Raw genomic sequence first — 21,663 nt, 5'->3', positions numbered from 1 at the left:
TCTCTCTCTCTGTTACTCGTCATCTTCCATACTTTCAACCCCATCCTGGAAACATTCCAGTATGGAGAATCTTGACACTCCCTTCTCTCTCTCTCTCTCTCTCTCTCTCTCTCTCTCTCTCTCTCTCTCTCTCTCTCTCTCTCTCTCTCTCTCTCTCTCTCTCTCTCTCTCTCTCTCTCCCATGAGAGGCACGTCATCATGAGAGGCATAACGGCCGGTAATTGTACCTCACAAGTGCATATAGCAGGCAGAGGCATTGCTAACGAATGCTTTCGTCTTTGCTCGGATGTACATTCGTCAGTTTTTGAGTGTGGTGAAATATTCAAAGGATGACATTAGTCCCCATGAATGGCTTGTGTTCATTGTGACTTTTTTTTTGTCATTTCTACTACAGCTACATTGTCATTTAGTCAAGGGGTTCTGGGTCAAATGATTCATTGAATTGCAGTAAAGTATCAGTATAGATTTGCCGTTGATACCAGAGACACAGACGGACCTCAGAAGTAAACACTGGCATGTAATAGAACGCCTCTTCTAACGTACGAATTTCTCCTATTTCATCATCTGGTGCTCCACATATTCCTCATATGTATTCATCTAGAAAAACATATACAGATATGTTGTGTGTTGCGGCCGGGAAAAAGAAACACAAACAGTGTTCAGAAACACACATATAGTGTGCCCCGGGAACCTCGTCTGTGTGTTCTTGAATATTCATGGTCATTGTACTTTTTCGTAGTAACGTCAACACACGACATTTTTGTACCTTTCTATTACAGATAATCAAGGAGGAGGAATAGTTTACATTCGTCCTCACGATAAAATCTAAAGTGTGTGTGTGTGTGTGTGTGTGTGTGTGTGTGTGTGTGAGGTCGAGAGCTCAGGAAGGGATGGGAATGTGTGAGGGAGCGCAAGGCCGAATTCGGACGTGGGTGAAAAGGAAAGTGGATCATGGGAGGTAATGATTGTTAGTCCTTATATACTCCTGGCAACGAGAGGAGTAAGGATGAGAGTCAAGTGTTTTGGGAAGAGTTGAGTGAGTGCGTCTACAAATATGAACATGAGGGACCGAGTGATAATGTTGGATGGACTGGACGCAGGAGTAGGAGATGTGGCACTTGAGGGTATAATTAGGGTGGCATGGGATACCCAATGAGAATGGAAATGATTAGCTTGCTTTGGCAAGCAGTGCTTACATGTGACAAGCAGTGCTTACATGTGACAAGCAGTGCTTACATGTGACAAGCAGTGCTTACATGTGACAGGCAGTGCTTACATGTGACAAGCAGTGCTTACATGTGACAAGCAGTGCTTACATGTGACAAGCAGTGCTTACATGTGACAGGCAGTGCTTACATGTGACAAGCAGTGCTTACATGTGACAAGCAGTACTTACATGTGACAAGCAGTGCTTACATGTGACAAGCAGTGCTTACATGTACCAAGCAATGCTTACATGTGACAAGCAGTGCTTACATGTGCCAAGCAGTGCTTACATGTACCAAGCAGTGCTTAAATGTACCAAGCAGTGCTTACATGTGACAAGCAGTGCTTACATGTGACAAGCAGTACTTACATGTAACAAGCAGTGCTTACATGTGCCATAGGAGTGTGAAGCATGCGGAACGAGCGTCGTGGGCGTGTGAGAAAAGATACTGGGTGGTGGAATGACGATGATAATGTGTTAGTGAAAGAGAAAAGAGAGGTGTATGGGAGCTACTGACGAGGAAGATGGAAGATACGCAACTGGAAGCAGCGGGAGATCATGGGGAAGGTGCAAGTGTAGAAAAGGAGGGACAATGAGACGGCAGGTCTGCAGTGTGTTGAGGGAGAGTTCATTGCTGTTTGCTGATGGCACGGCTCTGGTGATCGACTCGTGTGAGAAACTGTAGAAGCTGGTTTCTGAGTTTGGGAGACTTTGTGAAAGGGAAATGCTGGGAGTTATTGTGAATAAGAGTGAGTTTATTGAATTCAGCTGTGGAGAAAGACAAGTTTGTTGGAGCGTGGATTTGAATGGAGAGTACCTGGAGAAAGTGGAGTGTTTTAGATAACTGAAAGTAAGTATAACAGCGGATTGAACTATGGGAGCTGACGTAAGCTATAGGGTGGGTGAAGGGGTGAGGATAAAGATGGATATGTTTGACGTTATGGTAGTCCTGACGTGGACCCTGGATCAAAACGTACGCTTGAGGATAAATGTGCTGGAAATGAAATATTTGAGGACAATGTGTGGTGTGAGGAGGCTTGATCGAGAGGTAGGGTGGTAAGAACAGTATATTAATGGGAATCAACTAAAGAGTATGAGCTAAAATGATTGAGGACAATATGCGGTGTGAGGAGGGTTGATCGAGGGGTGGAGTAGTAAGAACAGTATGATCATTTGAATTAATTGAAGAGTATGTGCTAAATTGGTTTAGATATTTTATAAAGGATAAGTGAGGAGAGGCTGACTGAGAGGGTACAGTTGTGGGAAGTGGCGAGAGCAAGGACAAGGAGTAGACCAAGGAATAGGCAGAAGAGTGGAGTGAATGACGCTTCGAGTGCTCGACATCTGACCATGCAGGAGAGTGTGGGGCGTGCGTGGGAAAGAGCGACTTTAGAGCGATGTGGTACGAGGGGGAAGGGGGTGCTGTTGTAGTCAGTGGGTTCAACCAGGGGATATAAAACGGAAATGAAAAAAAACAACGGAAAAGTCTGTTATGAACTTGGTTGTGGACAGCGGGGCTGTGGTGTGTGAGCAAATGAAGAGGGCGCTACCAAAACTCTGCAGGAAACAGCGAACAAACAATTTGTAGGGAAAGAATGGGTTATTTTCGAGTGAGATGTTCTTTGGTAAGATTTTGCTACGATTTTTTTTTATAAGACCTCACCGAAGGGAGACTTATCACTCTGCAGGATAATCACAAGCAAGCGGAGTCCGGTAACACCATCGCATTTCTTCTGCCAAATGAATAACATGGAAAGAATCAACCCATTCCAATGATTTTTTTCACTTTCTGAAAGAGAGAGAGAGAGAGAGAGAGAGAGAGAGAGAGAGAGAGAGAGAGAGAGAGAGAGAGAGTCCTGGTGTTTTCCATGACGTCTCCCCAGAGGTTTCTTCAGCCTTGGCAAGCCAGGGTGCGCTGCTACACCCTCTGGGAGAAGTTCTTGGACGAGACTACACTCCAAGTGATACAGTCGCGTCAGATGTGACTTTTCACTCGCCGTTTGATGTTATTGGCACCGTCATGCAGTACGCAGGGATGACCACAAAAATGCGATCGCTAAACACTGTCATGAAAATGATCATCCCATAGATCTTGAAAATCCCATTATTCTATACCCCTCTGCTGGTTAGCCACACGCAACGTCATTAAATATGTCTTAATTGCTAATACTAAGAACTCCATTCGTCCCCATCCTAGCATTAACCAAATCATTATGAGAAAATTGACAAAACACGAAAACATAAGAATAGTTGTTCAAGACACACCCAGCTACGTGACACACCCCCTCCCCCCTAATCACTCTCCCTTACAGCAGTTACTGCCAGACAAAGTAGACAGTGGTTGGTCTGTACTGATTGGTGCTGGAGGGCGGGACTCCAATGTGATGTGATTTGAATGACTCTCTTAAGTACTGGCACCTGATGAAGTGGATTGTCTCCATGAAACATGTCGTGCCACATGTATAGAAAAATTAAATGTTAGATAAAATTATGTAGATTGCTACTGAAGTACGATTTCACCTTCATAACTATCATCACGGACAATTGTAGTCATCAAATGTATACAATTATATTTGGCCGCCGTTTCAAGCGTAAGCGAGGTAGCGCCAGGGGCATAAGAAGAAAGGCCGCATATGTTCACATCCATTCTCTAGATGTCATGTTTAATGCAACAAAATCATACCCTATCCAATCCAGGTCCCCACAGACCTTTCCATAGTTTACCCAGGACGTTTCACATGCCCTAGTTCAGTCCATTGTAAGCAGGTCGACCCCAGTATAACGCATCGTTCCAATTTACTCTGTGACGTGCGTGCCTTTCACCCTCCTGCATGTTCAGGCCCCAATTGGTCAACATCTTTTTCACTCCATCCTTCTATCTCCAACTTGGTACACCGTTCTCCTTGTTCCCTTCACTTCTGACACATATATGTCCAAACCATTTCAGCACACCCTCTTCAGCTCTTTCAGTCACACCTTCTTATTACCACACTTCTCTCTTACTTTTTCATTACATACTCGATCAAACCACCAAACACCACATATTGCCCTCAAACATTTCATTTCTAACACATCCACCTTCCTCCACACAACCCTATCCAGAGCCCACGCCTCACAACCATATAACATTGTTGGAACCACTATTCCTTCAAACATACCATTTTTACTCTACGAGATAAAGTTCTCACCTTCCACACATTCTTCCTCGCTGCCAGAACCTTCGCCCTCTCCCCCACCCTGTGACTCACTTCCGTTTCCATGGTTCCATTTGCTGCCATGTCCACTCACAGATATCTAAAACACTTCACTTCCTCCTATTTTTCTCCATTCAAACTCACACCACAACTAACTTGTCCCTCAGTCCTGCTGAACCAAATAACATTGCTTTTATTCACATTTATTCCTATTTTTGTCCTTTCACACACTCAACCGAACTCGGTCACCAACTTCTGCAGTTTCTCACTCGAATCAGCCGCTAGTGCTACATCATCAGTAAACGACAACTGACACACTTCCCAGACCCCTTTCATCCCATACAGACTGTATACTCGCCCCTCTCTACAAGACTCTCGCATTTACCTCCCTCACAGCCTCATCCATAAACAAATTAAACAACCATGGAGACATCACACACCCCTGCCGCAGACCAACCTGCCCTTGGAACAATTCACTCTCCTCTCTTCCTACTCGTACGCACGCCTTGCATACTTGATATAAACTTTTCACTGCTTTTAGCTATTTACCTTCCATGCCGTAAATTCATTCTTCAGACCTTCCACAAGGCATCTCTGTCAACCCTATCATATGCTTCTTCCCGACCCAAGGATGCAGTGGTGGCACCAGTCTTCCAGGAGCAATGGTGCCACAATGTCCTCCAGGAGAATTGGTGGCACCAGTCTTCCAGGAGCAATGGTGCCACAATGTCCTCCAGGAGAATTGGTGGCACCAGTCTTCCAGGAGCAGTGGTGCCACAATGTCCTCCAGGAGAATTGGTGGCACCATGTCCTTCAGAAGCAGTGGTGGCACCATGTCCTTTGGGAACAGTAGTGGCACCATGTCCTCCAGGAGCAGTGGTGGCACCATATCCTCCAGGAACTGTGGTGGCACCATATCCTCCAGGAGCTGTGGTGGCACCATAGCCTCCAGAAGCAGTGGTGGCAACATGTCCTTCAGAAGCAGTGGTTTCACCATATCCTCCAGAAGCAGTGGTGGCAACATGTCCTTCAGAAGCTGTGGTGGCACCATGTCCTTTGGGAACAGTAGTGGCACCATGTCCTCCAGGAGCAGTGGTGGCACCATAGCCTCCAGGAACTGTGGTGGCACCATATCCTCCAGAAGCAGTGGTGGCACCATGTCCTTCAGAAGCAGTGGTTTCACCATATCCTCCAGAAGCAGTGGTGGCACCATATCCTCCAGAAGCAGTGGTGGCAACATGTCCTTCAGAAGCAGTGGTTTCACCATATCCTCCAGAAGCAGTGGTGGCACCATGTCCTTCAGAAGCATTGGTTTCACCATATCCTCCAGGAGCAGCGGTGGCACCATGTCCTTCAGAAGCATTGGTTTCACCATATCCTCCAGGAGCAGTGGTGGCAACATGTCCTTCAGAAGCAGTGGTTTCACCATATCCTCCAGAAGCAGTGGTGGCACCATGTCCTCCAGGAACTGTGGTGGCACCATATCCTTCAGAAGCAGTGGCTTCACCATGTCCTTCAGAAGCAGTGGTTTCACCATATCCTCCAGGAGCAGTATATTACCATAGCTGATGCTGTGCTAATGTAATGCTCTCTTCATGATTCTCATCGTGCTCATAATCCATCCATTAGTTGCCACAACCTCGTCGGATGATAACTATTAACCATACCTCGATTCTAAGCATGAGAGAAACCGGTCGATTTATACTCAAATCGCAACCTCGAACATAACCAAGAGCAATCGGGTTGTAGCACTGTATTGCCAGATGCGATTTGTGATATCCTTCTCGTTGCATTGATATGAACATTTCATATCCTGTGTTGATTAGAAGGTCATACAAGTGTCCCACTTGTGGATCTCGACCCACTAGTGTTGAAAGAAATGTGGAAGACGACGGTGCACTTCTCACAGATCTACGTATCCGACACACGCAGGGGCTCCCGACCTACTGCAGTGTGACGATGCCAGGGAGGTATGAGGGAGAGGCAAGCTCAACCTGTATGTAGGCCAGGATAGGACGGGAGCAGAGGCTGATGATGTCTCCTCCGTCATGTAGGCCAGGATAGGACAGGAGCAGAGGCTGATGATGTCTCCTCCATCATGTAGGACAGGATAGGACAGGAGCAGAGGCTGATGATGTCTCCTCCGTCATGTAGGCCAGGATAGGACAGGAGCAGAGGCTGATGATGTCTCCTCCGTCATGTAAGCCAGGATAGGACAGGAGCAGAGGCTGATGATGTCTCCTCCGTCATGTAGGTCAGGATAGGACAGGAGCAGAGGCTGATGATGTCTCCTCCATCATGTAGGACAGGGTAGGACAGGAGCAGAGGCTGATGATGTCTCCTCCGTCATGTAGGTCAGGATAGGACAGGAGCAGAGGCTGATGATGTCTCCTCCATCATGTAGGACAGGGTAGGACAGGAGCAGAGGCTGATGATGTCTCCTCCATCATGTAGGACAGGATAGGACAGGAGCAGAGGCTGATGATGTCTCCTCCGTCATGTAGGCTAGGATAGGACAGGAGCAGAGGCTGATGATGTCTCCTCCGTCAGACCACAACAGACGGGGCATGCAAGTCCTGGTGGCCAGCCAGGGACAGCGGCTCAACACCGATATCGTGACGCCCCTCATGACCTGGGCTGCATTCTGCATCGCTCTCTCCACCGGCACCCAACCCGAAGTCTTCTTCAACGGCGAGAAGTGGCAGGTGAGTGGTAGTGGCAGGTGAGTGGTAGTGGTAGGTGAGTGGTACTAGCATGCGAGAGGAAGTGGCGGGTAAGTAGTAGTGGCAGGTGAGTGTTGCTAGCAGGTGAGAGGAAGTAGTGAGCAAGTAGTAGTGGCAGGGAAATGATAGTGGGAGGTAAGTTGTAGCGGCAAGTAAGTAGCAGTGGCAGGTACGTAGCAGTGGCAGGTGAGTGGCAGATAAGTATTAGTACCAGGTGAGTATTAGTGGTAGGTGAAATGGTAGTGGCAGGTAAGTAGCAATGGCAGGTCTGTGGTAGTGGCAGGTAGATATCAATGGCGGGTACATAGTAGTGGCTGTTTAGTAATAGTGGCAGGTGAGTAGTATTGACTAGTGAGTAGAGGGGCAGGTGAGAGTTAATGGCAGGTGAGTTGCAGTGGCAGGTGAATAGTAGTAGCAGATGAGAGGTAATGGCAGGTGATTAGCAGTGGCAGGTGATGAGTTGTGGCAAATGAGTGGTAGTAGCAGATGAATAGTAGTGCTAAAAGAGTGACAGTGGCAGGAACGTGGTAGTGGTAGGTTAGTGGTAGTGGCAGAATAGTAATGGCAGGCGAGTGGTAATAGCAGGTTAGCAGTAATGGCAGGTGAGATGTAGAAGCAGGCGAGTGGAAAGTTCCACTGTCTGTCTGAGGTAAGTACTTGAAGTAAGGCCTCGTCTTTAGCATGTATCATATACCAGTTCGCTGCTTCTCCTCAAATCCCTATGTGTTGCAGGTTTTGCTTGGAACACAAGACCTGAGAGAACTGAGGAAATAATCTGTTATTTTCCTTCCATAACCTAACCACATTACTTATAAGGTGGAACAGCGACTCACACCAAAATTTCCTACAGATACCATTGTCTCTTTAAGTGTTTTCACATTTGTTCCTGAAGAAGCCTTAGGTAAAATGTGATGAAATGTACTGAACACTGTGTTCAGTAACTGTATTCAAAGCCTGCTAGCGAGATAGCACCTCAGTGAACACAGCTGTCTTCAGTAGGAAACAGATGCCAGGGACTCAGCAGGTGAGAGGACCCTTCTGCTTAACCCTCCTGCCTCCATCTCTTTAAAGTAGAAATCTCCAGCTGGTCATCCAGCAGAGGACCACGTCTTACACCACCAGCGGGTCTTTCATCACGTGCCTCTCCCATGTGCTTCCATGAGATAGCAAGACCCCTATAAGCCATGTCACCCCGCCTTTACGCCATAAGGGAACCGTCGTCTCTCACGCCCAGAGGTGGGCGCCACTGTGGAAGTACCATTACTTATACCCCGCGATGCAGGGGGAGATCGAAGCTGATAAGCAGTGTAAGAGCTGACGAAAAGCGTGGAGCATTATTAAGAAGATAATTGGACCCGTAAATACCGTTATGAACTGAACATAACTAGAACCCGCCAGTGGGAGCCCATTTATCACCTAGGGCAGGCAGGTGGATCCCTAGAAGGGAGCCCAGGGATCGCCCAGGGCAGGCAACGTGGCGAATCCCTCAGAGGGAACCAAGGTATCGTCGCCTAAGGTAGGTAGCGGGGTGTACCCCTCAGGGAGAGCCAAGGTATCGCCCAAGGCTGGGAGCGGTGTGAATCCCGAAGAGGGAGAGCCCAGGTATCGACCAGGGTAGGGCTGGCAGCAGGATGAATCATCAGAGGCAGGCCATATATCGCCCAGGTCAGGAAGCGGGGCGTCGACTTATTTCTAGTTATCAGATCTGTTTCTCAACGACAAAGGTTCTGGAGATATCAGGAAGACAGTGGCGCATATGATATCCTGCGGACTTCTCGCTTATCTATATCTATCGATCCCTGTATCTATATCTACATGTCAGTATTCGTGTTACGCTTCTATGTGTCTATTTGTCTGTCTGTCTGTGAATAAAGTTAACCTCTGACGTCGCCTGTAATGGTTAGGTCAAACGTCAATGGTATTGAGGGTGTAGTGATGATGGTCTTAGCAATTAAGATAGGGTGTAGTGATGATGGTCTTAGCAATAAAGATAAGGTGTAGTGATGATGGTCTTAGCAATAAAGATAGGGTGTAGTGATGATGGTCTTAGCAATAAAGATAGAGTGTAGTGATGACGATCACGACACGCAGTGAAGATAATGGTATATTGAAGACGAGTGTACTGAGAAATATATCTTAGAATTATATGATTGGGAAAGATTAAGTTTTTATGAAGAATAGTATAGGCGACACAGAATGAACCTGGTTAAGTAAACCTAAGCTTATTGAGGAGATGAGGATGTAGTGAGGGAGAGTACAAATGAACACAGACTGGCCCAAACTTGGATCAAGGTCAGCCTGTGGATATATAGTAAAGGAGGGCACAGTGGACGCAGTGATTCAAGCTGGGTTCAATGCCGGCCTTGAACCAGGACGAGTGTGCTGTGAAGATGCTGTGATGATGGTGCAGTGAAGATGAGGTTTTAGAGAAAATGGAAATGAGTTTGTGGTGAATATATGGGATGAACATGAAGGGGTAGTGATGATGAGGATGTAGTGAAAGTGAAATTATGGTAAAGTTAAAGGTGTAGTAAATATGAGGTGTAAAGAAGATGGCCAAATTGACCTGATGCAATTATCCAAGCTGGGTTCAAGGGCCGACCACAGACTACATACTACCTGCAAGACACTGCATATTGCTTTATGGCTACAAGCCTTACCCCCCTGGTGAAGCTGCTCCTATGATTGATACTGAAAGGAAGTCCGAAGACTGGGACATTCAAAGGGTGTCTAGCGAGTCCTCGGAAGCCACAGGTGGATCATTCAGACGTCAAGACACTCAGAATGGTGAGATAATCTCCAAAGTTGGCACTTGAGGGGTAAGCCTTACGGCTGCGGGCACAGGGTGAGTGCTGTACCAAGATGCTGCCATGTATGTTACCATGCCTGTATAACAGTAGTTCTGGGTCTTGTAAATAATTTTGATAATTATTTGAAAGGTGATGGATTTAAGGACTCCTTATCATCAAGTGTCGGTGTAACAGAGACGATGTGAATATGCAAAATGAAAGGTAAGTACTCATTATTTATTCTTGCATCATGAAGCAATTAAAAGTTTTTCTTTTCTTTATAGATCTGGTATATTGCTCCATTTTGTTCCGTGCCAGTAATTTCTTTTCGTATCCCAATTGAATCAATCATCAGTATAGATTCTCTTTTCAAAGTTCGCCAATACTGACTTAATACCTGATGGAATTAACCTATGACCTCTGATATCTAGTTATTCTATTGTCCTCGAACTTAGAAGTTCTCAGAACGCATCTTTCCATCAAGGAGCAGTATGTCTGTACACGCTGCCTTACCGTGCAGAACGGCGAGAGTCACAGGGACGAGGACGAGGATGATGTGAGGCCGGAGGAGGCCATTTTCGACAGTGTTGCCTCGAGCACCTCCACCGTCTTGATGGAGCCTGGCGGAACCATCGTCCTAGGTCAAGACCAGGACGCCCCTGCTGATGCCTACGATGCCACCCAGTCCTTCAGGTACTACAGCTACACTCCTGAAGATGTAGGTGGTACAGTCCCGGGTACTGGTGATGATGGCACAGTCCTTCAGGTACTGGTGATGATGACACAGTCCTTCAGGTACTGGTGATGATGACACAGTCCTTCAGGTACTGGTGATGTTGACACAGTCCTTCAGGTACTGGTGATGATGACACAGTCCTTCAGGTACTGGTGATGATGACAGTCCTTCAGGTACTGGTGATGATGACACAGTCCTTCAGGTACTGGTGATGTTGACACAGTCCTTCAGGTACAGGTGATGATGGCACAGTCCTTCAGGTACTGGTGATGATGACACAGTCCTTCAGGTACTGGTGATGATGGCACAGTCCTTCAGGTACTGGTGATGATGACACAGTTCTTTAGGTACTGGAGACGCCCTCCCGGACGCTACTTACAGTTCTTCAGGTCATAGTAACAACATTTTAGGTCCTTAGTTACAAATCTGGTACGGCTAACAAAGCCACGGTTACTGGTGACACATCTCCAGGTGACGTTACCAGATGGTGACATGACCAATAACAGCTGCCAAAGTGACGTTACCAGTTGGTGACATGACCAGTAACAAGTGACAAAGTGACATTACTAATAACAGGTAACAAAGTCCTGTGATATCTTCCCGTAGACGATCATAACCATATGTTCTGATAACTCTCAAGCATATTTCCCTTTATTCCAATATGACCAGTCCATCTGTTCCAGTATGACCAGTCCATCTGTTCCAGTATGACCAGTTCATCTGTTCCAGTATGACCAGTCCATATGTTCCAGTATGACCAGTTTATCTGTTCCAGTATGACCAGTCCACCTGTTCCAGTATGAACAGTCCACCTGTTCCAGTATGACCAGTCTATCTGTTCCAGTATGACCAGTCCACCTGTTCCAGTATGAACAGTCCACCTGTTCCAGTATGACCAGTCCATATGTTCCAATATGACCAGTCTATCTGTTCCAAAATAACCAGTCCATATGTTCCAATATGACCAGTCCATATATTCCAGTATGACCAGTCTATCTGTTCCAGTATGACCAGTCTGTCAGTTCCAATATGACCAGTCTATCTGTTCCAGTATAAAAAGTCTATCTGTTCCAATATGACCAGTTTATCTGTTCCAGTATGACCAGTCTGTTCCAATATGACCAGTCTATCTGTTCCAGTATGACCAGTCCACCTGTTCCAGTATGACCAGTCTGTCTGTTCCAGTATGACCAGTCCATCTGTTCCAGTATGACCAGTCTGTCTGTTCCAGTATGACCAGTCCATCTGTTCCAGTATGACCAGTCTGTCTGTTCCAGTATGAACAGTCCATCTGTTCCAATATGACCAGTTCATCTGTTCCAGTATGACCAGTTCATCTGTTCCAGTATGAACAGTCTATCTGTTCCAGTATGACCAGTTCATCTGTTCCAGTATGACCAGTCTATCTGTTCCAGTATGACCAGTTCATCTGTTCCAGTATGACCAGTCCACCTGTTCCAGTATGAACAGTCCACCTGTTCCAATATGACCAGTCTATCTGTTCCAGTACGACCAGTCCATCTGTTCCAGTATGACCAGTCCATCTGTTCCAGTATGACCAGTCTGTCTGTTCCAGTATGAACAGTCCATCTGTTCCAATATGACCAGTTCATCTGTTCCAGTATGACCAGTTCATCTGTTCCAGTATGAACAGTCTATCTGTTCCAGTATGACCAGTTCATCTGTTCCAGTATGACCAGTCTATCTGTTCCAGTATGACCAGTTCATCTGTTCCAGTATGACCAGTTCATCTGTTCCAGTATGAACAGTCCATCTGTTCCAGTATGAGCAGTCCACCTGTTCCAATATGACCAGTCTATCTGTTCCAGTATGACCAGTCCATCTGTTCCAGTATGACCAGTCCATCTGTTCCAGTATGACCAGTCCATATGTTCCAATATGACCAGTCCATATGTTCCAGTATGAACAGTCTATCTGCTCCAGTATGACCAGTCCATATGTTCCAATATGACCAGTCCATATGTTCCAGTATGACCAGTCTATCTGCTCCAATATGACCAGTCCATCTGCTCCAATATGACCAGTCTATCTCTTCCAATATGACCAGTCCATCTCTTCCAATATGACCAGTCCATCTCTTCCAATATGACCAGTCTATCTCTTCCAATATGACCAGTCCATCTCTTCCAATATGACCACTGCCGCCCCTCAGCGGCGCTGTGACGGATGTGAACGTGTGGTCCCGGCAGCTGAGTGACCAGGAGATGATGAACATCACCAGCTGCCGGACGCGAGGCCACGGCGACGTGCTGGACTGGAACACTGCAGTCTTCGAAATCGGGGACGACTCATCGCAGGTACGAAGGGCATGTTGATCGTGTGATGAGTGTATATATACACAGGAGGATCCTCAGGGGACGTTCTTGTGTGGGTGTAGAATGTACGTACATCCAATAGCCTCTTACAACGTTAGACTTAACCTCAGAATTCAGAAATAGAGTCTGATTCGGGTTATCATCTTGTCAAAACCATGTTAAGATTTCATAGAGCCGTGTTGCAAGCTTCAGTTCGAGTCTACCATAGAGGCGTGATCGTCGGAGGTACCAGGAGGTCTATATCCTGCTCTAAATCCTCTGTATATTATTCATAGAGTCAGGCAAAGTTTGCAAGCATGAGTTTGAGGTCACCCCGCCAGTGGTGGAGGCCGCTAGTCGTAGTCACTAACCAACGCTCGGTCTCGACCGCCAGAGGGAGGAGCCGGTGAACGAGACGTGCGACATCTTCCCACAGCCATACTTCATGTTCCAAGACAAGTTGCAGTTCTCCAGTGCGGCGCGGCTCTGCAAGGCCTTCGGAGGGGAGCTGGCCACACCCATGGACGCCGCCGAGCAGGAGGTGATGTGGCGTAGGACTAGACCAACTGGTGAAGTAGAAGTCACTGTTTTAAACTCATGAAACAACATATGTATGAGACGATAATTCAGTAACTCACACACGGCTATACGACATATATATATATATATATATATATATATATATATATATATATATATATATATATGAAGTATGTGTGGAAGTCGAGAACATTATCTCGGAAAGCAAAAATGGGTATGTTTGAAGGAATAGTGGTTCCAATAATGTTGTATGGTTGCGAGGCGTGGGCTATGGATAGAGTTGTGCGCAGGAGGATGGATGTGCTGGAAACGAGATGTTTGAGGACAATGTGTGGTGTGAGGTGGTTTGATCGAGCAAGTAACGTAAGGGTAAGAGAGATGTGTGGAAATAAAAAGAGCGTGGTGGAGAGAGCAGAAGAGGGTGTTTTGAAATGGTTGGGGCACATGGAGAGAATGAGTGAGGAAAGATTGACCAAGAGGATATATGTGTCGGAGGTGGAGGGAACGAGGAGAAGTGGGAGACCAAATTGGAGGTGGAAAGATGGAGTGAAAAAAGATTTTGTGTGATCGGGGCCTGAACATGCAGGAGGGTGAAAGGAGGGCAAGGAATAGAGTGAATTGGATCGATATGGTATACCGGGGTTGACGTGCTGTCAGTGGATTGAATCAAGGCATGTGAAGCGTCTGGGGTAAACCATGGAAAGCTGTGTAGGTATGTATATTTGCGTGTGTGGACGTATGTATATACATGTGTATGGGAGTGGGTTGGGCCATTTCTTTCGTCTGTTTCCTTGCGCTACCTCGCAAACGCGGGAGACAGCGACAAAAAAAAAAAAAATATATATATATATATATATATATATATATATATATATATATATATATATATATATATATCCCTGGGGATAGGGGTGACAGAATACTTCCCACGTATTCCTCGCGTGTTGTAGAAAGCGACTAGAGGGGACGGGAGCGGGGGGCCAGAAATCCTCCCCTCCTTGTATTAACTTTCTAAAATGGGAAACAGAAGAAGGAGTCACGCGGGGAGTGCTCATCCTCCTCGAAGGCTCAGAGTGGGGTGCCTAAATGTGTGTGGATGTAACCAAGATGTGAAAAAAGGAGAGATAGGTAGTATGTTTGAGGAAAGGAACCTGGATGTTTTGGCTCTGAGTGAAACGAAGCTCAAGGGTAAAGGGGAAGAGTGGTTTGGGAATGTCTGGGGAGTAAAGTCAGGGGTTAGTGAGAGGACAAGAGCAAGGGAAGGAGTAGCAATACTCCTGAAACAGGAGTTGTGGGAGTATGTGATAGAGTGTAAGAAAGTAAATTCTCGATTAATATGGGTAAAACTGAAAGTTGATGGAGAGAGGTGGGTGATTATTGGTGCATATGCACCTGGGCATGAGAAGAAAGATCAAGAGAGGCAAGTGTTTTGGGAGCAGCTGAATGAGTGTGTTAGTGGTTTTGATGCACGAGACCGGGTTATAGTGATGGGTGATTTGAATGCAAAGGTGAGTAATGTGGCAGTTGAGGGAATAATTGGTATACATGGGGTGTTCAGTGTTGTAAATGGAAATGGTGAAGAGCTTGTAGATTTATGTGCTGAAAAAGGACTGATGATTGGGAATACCTGGTTTAAAAAGCGAGATATACATAAGTACACGTATGTAAGTAGGAGAGATGGCCAGAGAGCGTTATTGGATTACGTGTTAATTGACAGGCGTGCGAAAGAGAGACTTTTGGATGTTAATGTGCTGAGAGGTGCAACGGGAGGGATGTCTGATCATTATCTTGTGGAGGCTAAGGTGAAGATTTGTATGGGTTTTCAGAAAAGAAGAGTGAATGTTGGGGTGAAGAGGGTGGTGAGAGTAAGTGAGCTTGAGAAGGAGACCTGTGTGAGGAAGTACCAGGAGAGACTGAGTACAGAATGGAAAAAGGTGAGAACAATGGAAGCAAGGGGAGTGGGGGAGGAATGGGATGTATTTAGGGAATCAGTGATGGATTGCGCAAAAGATGCTTGTGGCATGAGAAGAGTGGGAGGTGGGTTGATTAGAAAGGGTAGTGAGTGGTGGGATGAAGAAGTAAGAGTATTAGTGAAAGAGAAGAAAGAGGCATTTGGACGATTTTTGCAGGGAAAAAATGCAATTGAGTGGGAGATGTATAAAAGAAAGAGACAGGAGGTCAAGAGAAAGGTGCAAGAGGTGAAAAAAAGGACAAATGAGAGTTGGGGTGAGAGAGTATCATTAAATTTTAGGGAGAATAGAAAGATGTTCTGGAAGGAGGTAAATAAAGTGCGTAAGACAAAGGAGCAAATGGGAACTTCAGTGAAGGGCGCAAATGGGGAGGTGATAACAAGTAGTGGTGATGTAAGAAGGAGATGGAGTGAGTATTTTGAAGGTTTGTTGAATGTGTTTGATGATAGAGTGGCAGATATAGGGTGTTTTGGTCGAGGTGGTGTGCAAAGTGAGAGGGTTAGGGAAAATGATTTGGTAAACAGAGAAGAGGTACTGAAAGCTTTGCGGAAGATGAAAGCCGGCAAGGCAGCAGGTTTGGATGGTATTGCAGTGGAATTTATTAAAAAAGGGGGCGACTGTATTGTTGACTGGTTGGTAAGGTTATTTAATGTATGTATGACTCATGGTGAGGTGCCTGAGGATTGGCGGAATGCGTGCATAGTGCCATTGTACAAAGGCAAAGGGGATAAGAGTGAGTGCTCAAATTACAGAGGTATAAGTTTGTTGAGTATTCCTGGTAAATTATATGGGAGGGTATTGATTGAGAGGGTGAAGGCATGTACAGAGCATCAGATTGGGGAAGAGCAGTGTGGTTTCAGAAGTGGTAGAGGATGTGTGGATCAGGTGTTTGCTTTGAAGAATGTATGTGAGAAATACTTAGAAAAGCAAATGGATTTGTATGTAGCATTTATGGATCTGGAGAAGGCATATGATAGAGTTGATAGAGATGCTCTGTGGAAGGTATTAAGAATATATGGTGTGGGAGGAAAGTTGTTAGAAGCAGTGAAAAGTTTTTATCGAGGATGTAAGGCATGTGTACGTGTAGGAAGAGAGGAAAGTGATTGGTTCTCAGTGAATGTAGGTTTGCGGCAGGGGTGTGTGATGTCTCCATGGTTGTTTAATTTGTTTATGGATGGGGTTGTTAGGGAGGTAAATGCAAGAGTTTTGGAAAGAGGGGCAAGTATGAAGTTTGTTGGGGATGAGAGAGCTTGGGAAGTGAGTTAGTTGTTGTTCGCTGATGATACAGCGCTGGTGGCTGATTCATGTGAGAAACTGCAGAAGCTGGTGACTGAGTTTGGTAAAGTGTGTGGAAGAAGAAAGTTAAGAGTAAATGTGAATAAGAGCAAGGTTATTAGGTACAGTAGGGTTGAGGGTCAAGTCAGTTGGGAGGTGAGTTTGAATGGAGAAAAACTGGAGGAAGTGAAGTGTTTTAGATATCTGGGAGTGGATCTGGCAGCGGATGGAACCATGGAAGCGGAAGTGGATCATAGGGTGGGGGAGGGGGCGAAAATTCTGGGGGCCTTGAAGAATGTGTGGAAGTCGAGAACATTATCTCGGAAAGCAAAAATGGGTATGTTTGAAGGAATAGTGGTTCCAACAATGTTGTATGGTTGCGAGGCGTGGGCTATGGATAGAGGTGTGCGCAGGAGGATGGATGTGCTGGAAATGAGATGTTTGAGGACAATGTGTGGTGTGAGGTGGTTTGATCGAGTGAGTAACGTAAGGGTAAGAGAGATGTGTGGAAATAAAAAGAGCGTGGTTGAGAGAGCAGAAGAGGGTGTTTTGAAGTGGTTTGGGCACATGGAGAGGATGAGTGAGGAAAGATTGACCAAGAGGATATATGTGTCGGAGGTGGAGGGAGCAAGGAGAAGAGGGAGACCAAATTGGAGGTGGAAAGATGGAGTGAAAAAGATTTTGTGTGATCGGGGCCTGAACATGCAGGAGGGTGAAAGGATGGCAAGGAATAGAGTGAATTGGAGCGATGTGGTATACCGGGGTTGACGTGCTGTCAGTGGATTGAATCAAGGCATGTGAAGCGTCTGGGGTAAACCATGGAAAGCTGTGTAGGTATGTATATTTGCGTGTGTGGACGTATGTATATACATGTATATGGGGGGGGGTTGGGCCATTTCTTTCGTCTGTTTCCTTGCGCTACCTCGCAGACGCGGGAGACAGCGACAAAGTATAAAAAAAAGAAAATATATATATATATATATATATATATATATATATATATATATATATATATATATATATATATATATAAACAACATATTGCACATACCTCTAAATTAAAACTACCATTCTTTTATACATAAAGTTATGTCTCATGATATCAACTTTTGGTTCACACTGCCATGGCTGTGATGAGTGGCGATGGTGGCAGGAGGTATACAGGGTGTAGGTGTTGACACGCAGGCATTGCAGGTGGTGTACTCCCTGGCCCAGCGCAGTAGCCACGTGTGCACCCAGGGAGGTGGAGCTCTCATGTGGCTGGGCATCACAGACGAGGACACGGAGGGAAGTTGGCGCTACTTCAACAACCAGGAGCCAGTGAGTGTCTTCTTTTGTGACTGATGCTTCCTGACCTGTGACTGACGCCCCCTGACATGTGACTGACACTTCCTGACCTGTGACTGACGCTTACAGACCTATGACTGACGCCTCCTTACCTGTGACTATCCCCTTTTAAGATATATACACAAATGTGTTTATCCCGTGTGTGCACTCGCGTGTGCGTGCAGAGTGACTGACTCAAGCGGAGGGTAAAGGTGTTAACGGGGTAACCAGGTCTGAGGACGGATATGAAACATCGTAAGGGAAGATCTAGGGTCTCAGGTCCCCTGAGAATAGTGTGGGGTCGTGGGTCGTACTGGCTGACATGTCACGGCTCGTATCCTCATCAGCGCAATGGCTCTACTTTTGAACGCGACGTTACGATCCTTGGGTATTTGATGACGTGACCTGTGATCTAATGTCAAGCCAAAGGCCATGTCTCCATATTCAGGGATCGTACCGTCGTGTTCCAGGGTTGTAACGTCGTGCGCCAAGGTCGTACCGTCGCGTTCAAGGGTCGTACTGTCGTGATCAAAGGATGAAGCAGATGTGTCACAGTGGTCAAAAGTCTTATTACAGTTTTTACCTATTCGCTTGATGTGCTAATGACACCTAACTTGTGCCATTACTACCACTGGTGACAGCCAACATGTATCATCCCTACCACTGGTGAAAGCCAACTTGTATCATCCCTACCACTGGTGACAGCCAACTCGTACCATCCCTACCACTGGTGACAGCCAACTCGTATCATCCCTACCACTGGTGACAACCAACTTGTACCATCCCTACCACTGGTGACAGCCAACTTGTATCATCCCTATCACTGGTGACAGCCAACTCGTACCATCCCTACCACTGGTGACAACCAACTTGTATCATCCCTACCACTGATGACAACCAACTTGTATTATCCCTACCACTGGTGACAACCAACTTGTATCATCCCTACCACTGGTGACAACGAACTTGTATTATCCCTACCACTGGTGACAGCTAACTTGTATCATCCCTATCACTGGTGAAAGCCACCTCGTATCATCCCTACCACTGGTGACAACCAACCTGTAATATCCCTACCACTGGTGACAACCAACTTGTATTATCCCTACCACTGGTGACAACCAACTTGTATTATCCCTACCACTGGTGACAACCAACTTGTATTATCCCTACCACTGGTGACAACCAACTTGTATTATCCCTACCACTGGTGTATATGTCAGGACTCACACGGGTGTATGTATCCTAACCACTGGTGTATGTGACTGCACTCACACTGTTGTGTGTATTCCTACCACTAGTGTATATGTCAGAATTCACACCATTGATTTGATTGATTTGTGTTGGTAACACCAGCAAATTTATTGTTCACCCAATTATTCAGTGAGCTGTAACGCAAATGGATCACAGAGGTCACAAAGGGTCCAGTAGATTAATGCTACACAGTATGTTACAATTCATTGCAGATGTTTCAATACATACGTTACATAGTTTCATATGGTAAGTTTTACCGAGTGGACGCAGGAGAAAAGGTGCAAGGGTTGAAAAAGAGGGCAAATGAGAGTTGGGGTGAGAGAGTGTCATTAGACTTTAGAGAGATTGAAAAGATGTTTTGGAAGGAGGTAAATAACGTGCGAAAGACAAGAGAACAAATAGGAACATCGGTAAAGGGGACAAGGAGGGAAGTGATAACAAGTAGTGGTGAAGTGTGGAGATGGAGTGAGTATTTTGAAGGTTTGCTAAATGTGTTTGATGACCGTGGTAGATGTAGGGTGTTTTGGTCGGGGTGTTGTGCAACGCGAAAGGTCAGAGAGAATGGTCTCGTTAAGAGAGAATAGGTGGCGAAAGCCTTGTAGAAGATGAAAGCCGGCAAAGCAGCGGGTTTGGATAGAACTGTAGTGGAATTTATTAAGAGGGTGACTGTGTTCTTGACTGGTTGTTGAGGATATTCGGTGTATGTATGGATCATGGTGAAGTGCCTGAGGATTGGAGGAATGCATGTATAGTGCCATTATACAAAGGCAAAGGGGATGAAGGCGAGTGTTCAAACTACAGAGGCATACGTTTGTTGAGTATTCCTCGGAAATTATATGGGAGGGTATTGATGGAGAGGGTGAAGGCATGTACAGAGCATCAGATAGGGGAGGAACAGTCTGGATTCAGAAGTGGTAGAGGATGTGTGGATCAGATTTTTGCTTTGAAGAATGTGTGTAAGAACTATTTAGAAAAACAGATGGATTTGTATGTATCATTTATGGATCTGGAGAAGTTATATGATCGGGTTGACAGAGATGCTTTGTAGAAGGTCTTAAGATTATATGGTGTGGGAGGTAAGCTGTTAGAAGCAGTGACAAGTTTTTATCAAGGGTGTAAGGCATCTGTACGAGTAGGAAGAGAGGAAAGTGACCGGTTCCCAGTGAAGGTCGGTCTGCGGCAGGGGTATGTGATGCCTCCATGGTCGTTTAATTTATTTATGATGGGGTGGTTAGGGAGGTAGATGCAAGAGTTTTGCAGAGAGGGATGAGTATGCAGTCTGCTGGGGATGAGAGGGCTGATGATAAAAGCAGTGATGGCTGATTCAAGTGAGAAACTGCAGAAGTTGGTGACTGAGTGGGAAAGGAGAAAGTTGAGAGTAAATGCGAGTAAGAGCAAGGTTATTAGGTTCAGTAGAGTTGAGGGACAAGTAAATTGGGAGGTAAGCTTGAATGGCGAAAGGTTGAAGGAAGTGAAGTGTTTTAGATATCTGGGAGTGGACTTGGCAGCGAATGGAACCGTGGAAGCGGAAGTGAGTCATAGGGTGGGAGAGGGGGCGAAGATTCTGGGAGCGTTGAAGAATGTTCGGAAGTCGAGAACGTTATCTCAAAAAGCTAAAATGGGTAAGTTTGAAGGAATAGTAGTTCCATCAATATAGTTGCTAGGCGTGGGCTATAGATAGGGTTGTACGAAGGCGGATTGATGTGTTGGAAATTAAGTGTTTAAGGACAATGTGTAGTGTGAGATGGTTTTATCGGGTAAGTAATAAAAAGGTAAGAGAGATATGTGGTAATAAATAGAGTATGGTTGAGAGAGTAGAAGAGGGTGTGTTAAAATAGTTTGGACATACGGAGAGAATATATGAGAAAAGGTTGACAAAGAGGATACATGTGTCAGAGGTGGAGGGAACAAGGAGAAGCGGGAGACCAAATTGGAGGTGGAGGGATAGGGTGAAAAAGATTTTAAGTGATCGGGGCCTGAACATACAGGAGGGTGAAAGGCGTGCAAGAAATAGAGTGAATTGAAACGATGTGGTATACCGGGGTCGACGTGCTGTCAGTGGCCTGAACCAGGGCATGTGAAATGTTGGGGTAAACTATGGAAAGTTCTGTGGGGCCTGGATGTGGAAAGGGAGCTGTGGTTTCTGTGCATTACACATGACAGCTCGAGACTGTGTGTGAACGAATGTGGCCTTTTATGTCTGTTTTCCTGGCGCTTCTTTGATGACGCAGGGATGAGCGATGCTGTTTCCTGTGGGGCTTTGTAGCGCCAGGAATGGATTGAAGACAAGCAAGTATGAATATGTACATATGTTTATACGTATATGTCTGTGTA

General features: G+C 45.8%; 1 protein-coding gene across 2 annotated transcripts in view; it reads left to right on the top strand.

Moving 5' to 3' along the window:
* Window positions 1-21,663, top strand: part of LOC139750385 (uncharacterized) — a 252,434-nt gene that overhangs the window by 201,397 nt on the left and 29,374 nt on the right. Inside the window, exons 4-8 of one of the 2 annotated variants that reach the window (XM_071665120.1) lie at window positions 6,952-7,106; window positions 10,434-10,606; window positions 12,823-12,967; window positions 13,359-13,505; window positions 17,944-18,069. In XM_071665120.1, the coding sequence (XP_071521221.1) occupies window positions 6,952-7,106; window positions 10,434-10,606; window positions 12,823-12,967; window positions 13,359-13,505; window positions 17,944-18,069 (746 nt within the window). Of the gene's footprint in view, window positions 1-6,951; window positions 7,107-10,397; window positions 10,607-12,822; window positions 12,968-13,358; window positions 13,506-17,943; window positions 18,070-21,663 lie in introns of both variants that reach the window. The other variant, XM_071665119.1, reaches the window with a different exon arrangement.

The sequence above is a fragment of the Panulirus ornatus genome, chromosome 9 (assembly GCF_036320965.1).
Source record: "Panulirus ornatus isolate Po-2019 chromosome 9, ASM3632096v1, whole genome shotgun sequence".
In the NCBI taxonomy this organism is placed as follows: Eukaryota; Metazoa; Arthropoda; class Malacostraca; order Decapoda; family Palinuridae; genus Panulirus; species Panulirus ornatus.
The sequence above is the reverse complement of the archived record's forward strand: the minus strand, read 5'-3'. Positions and strand labels throughout refer to the sequence as shown.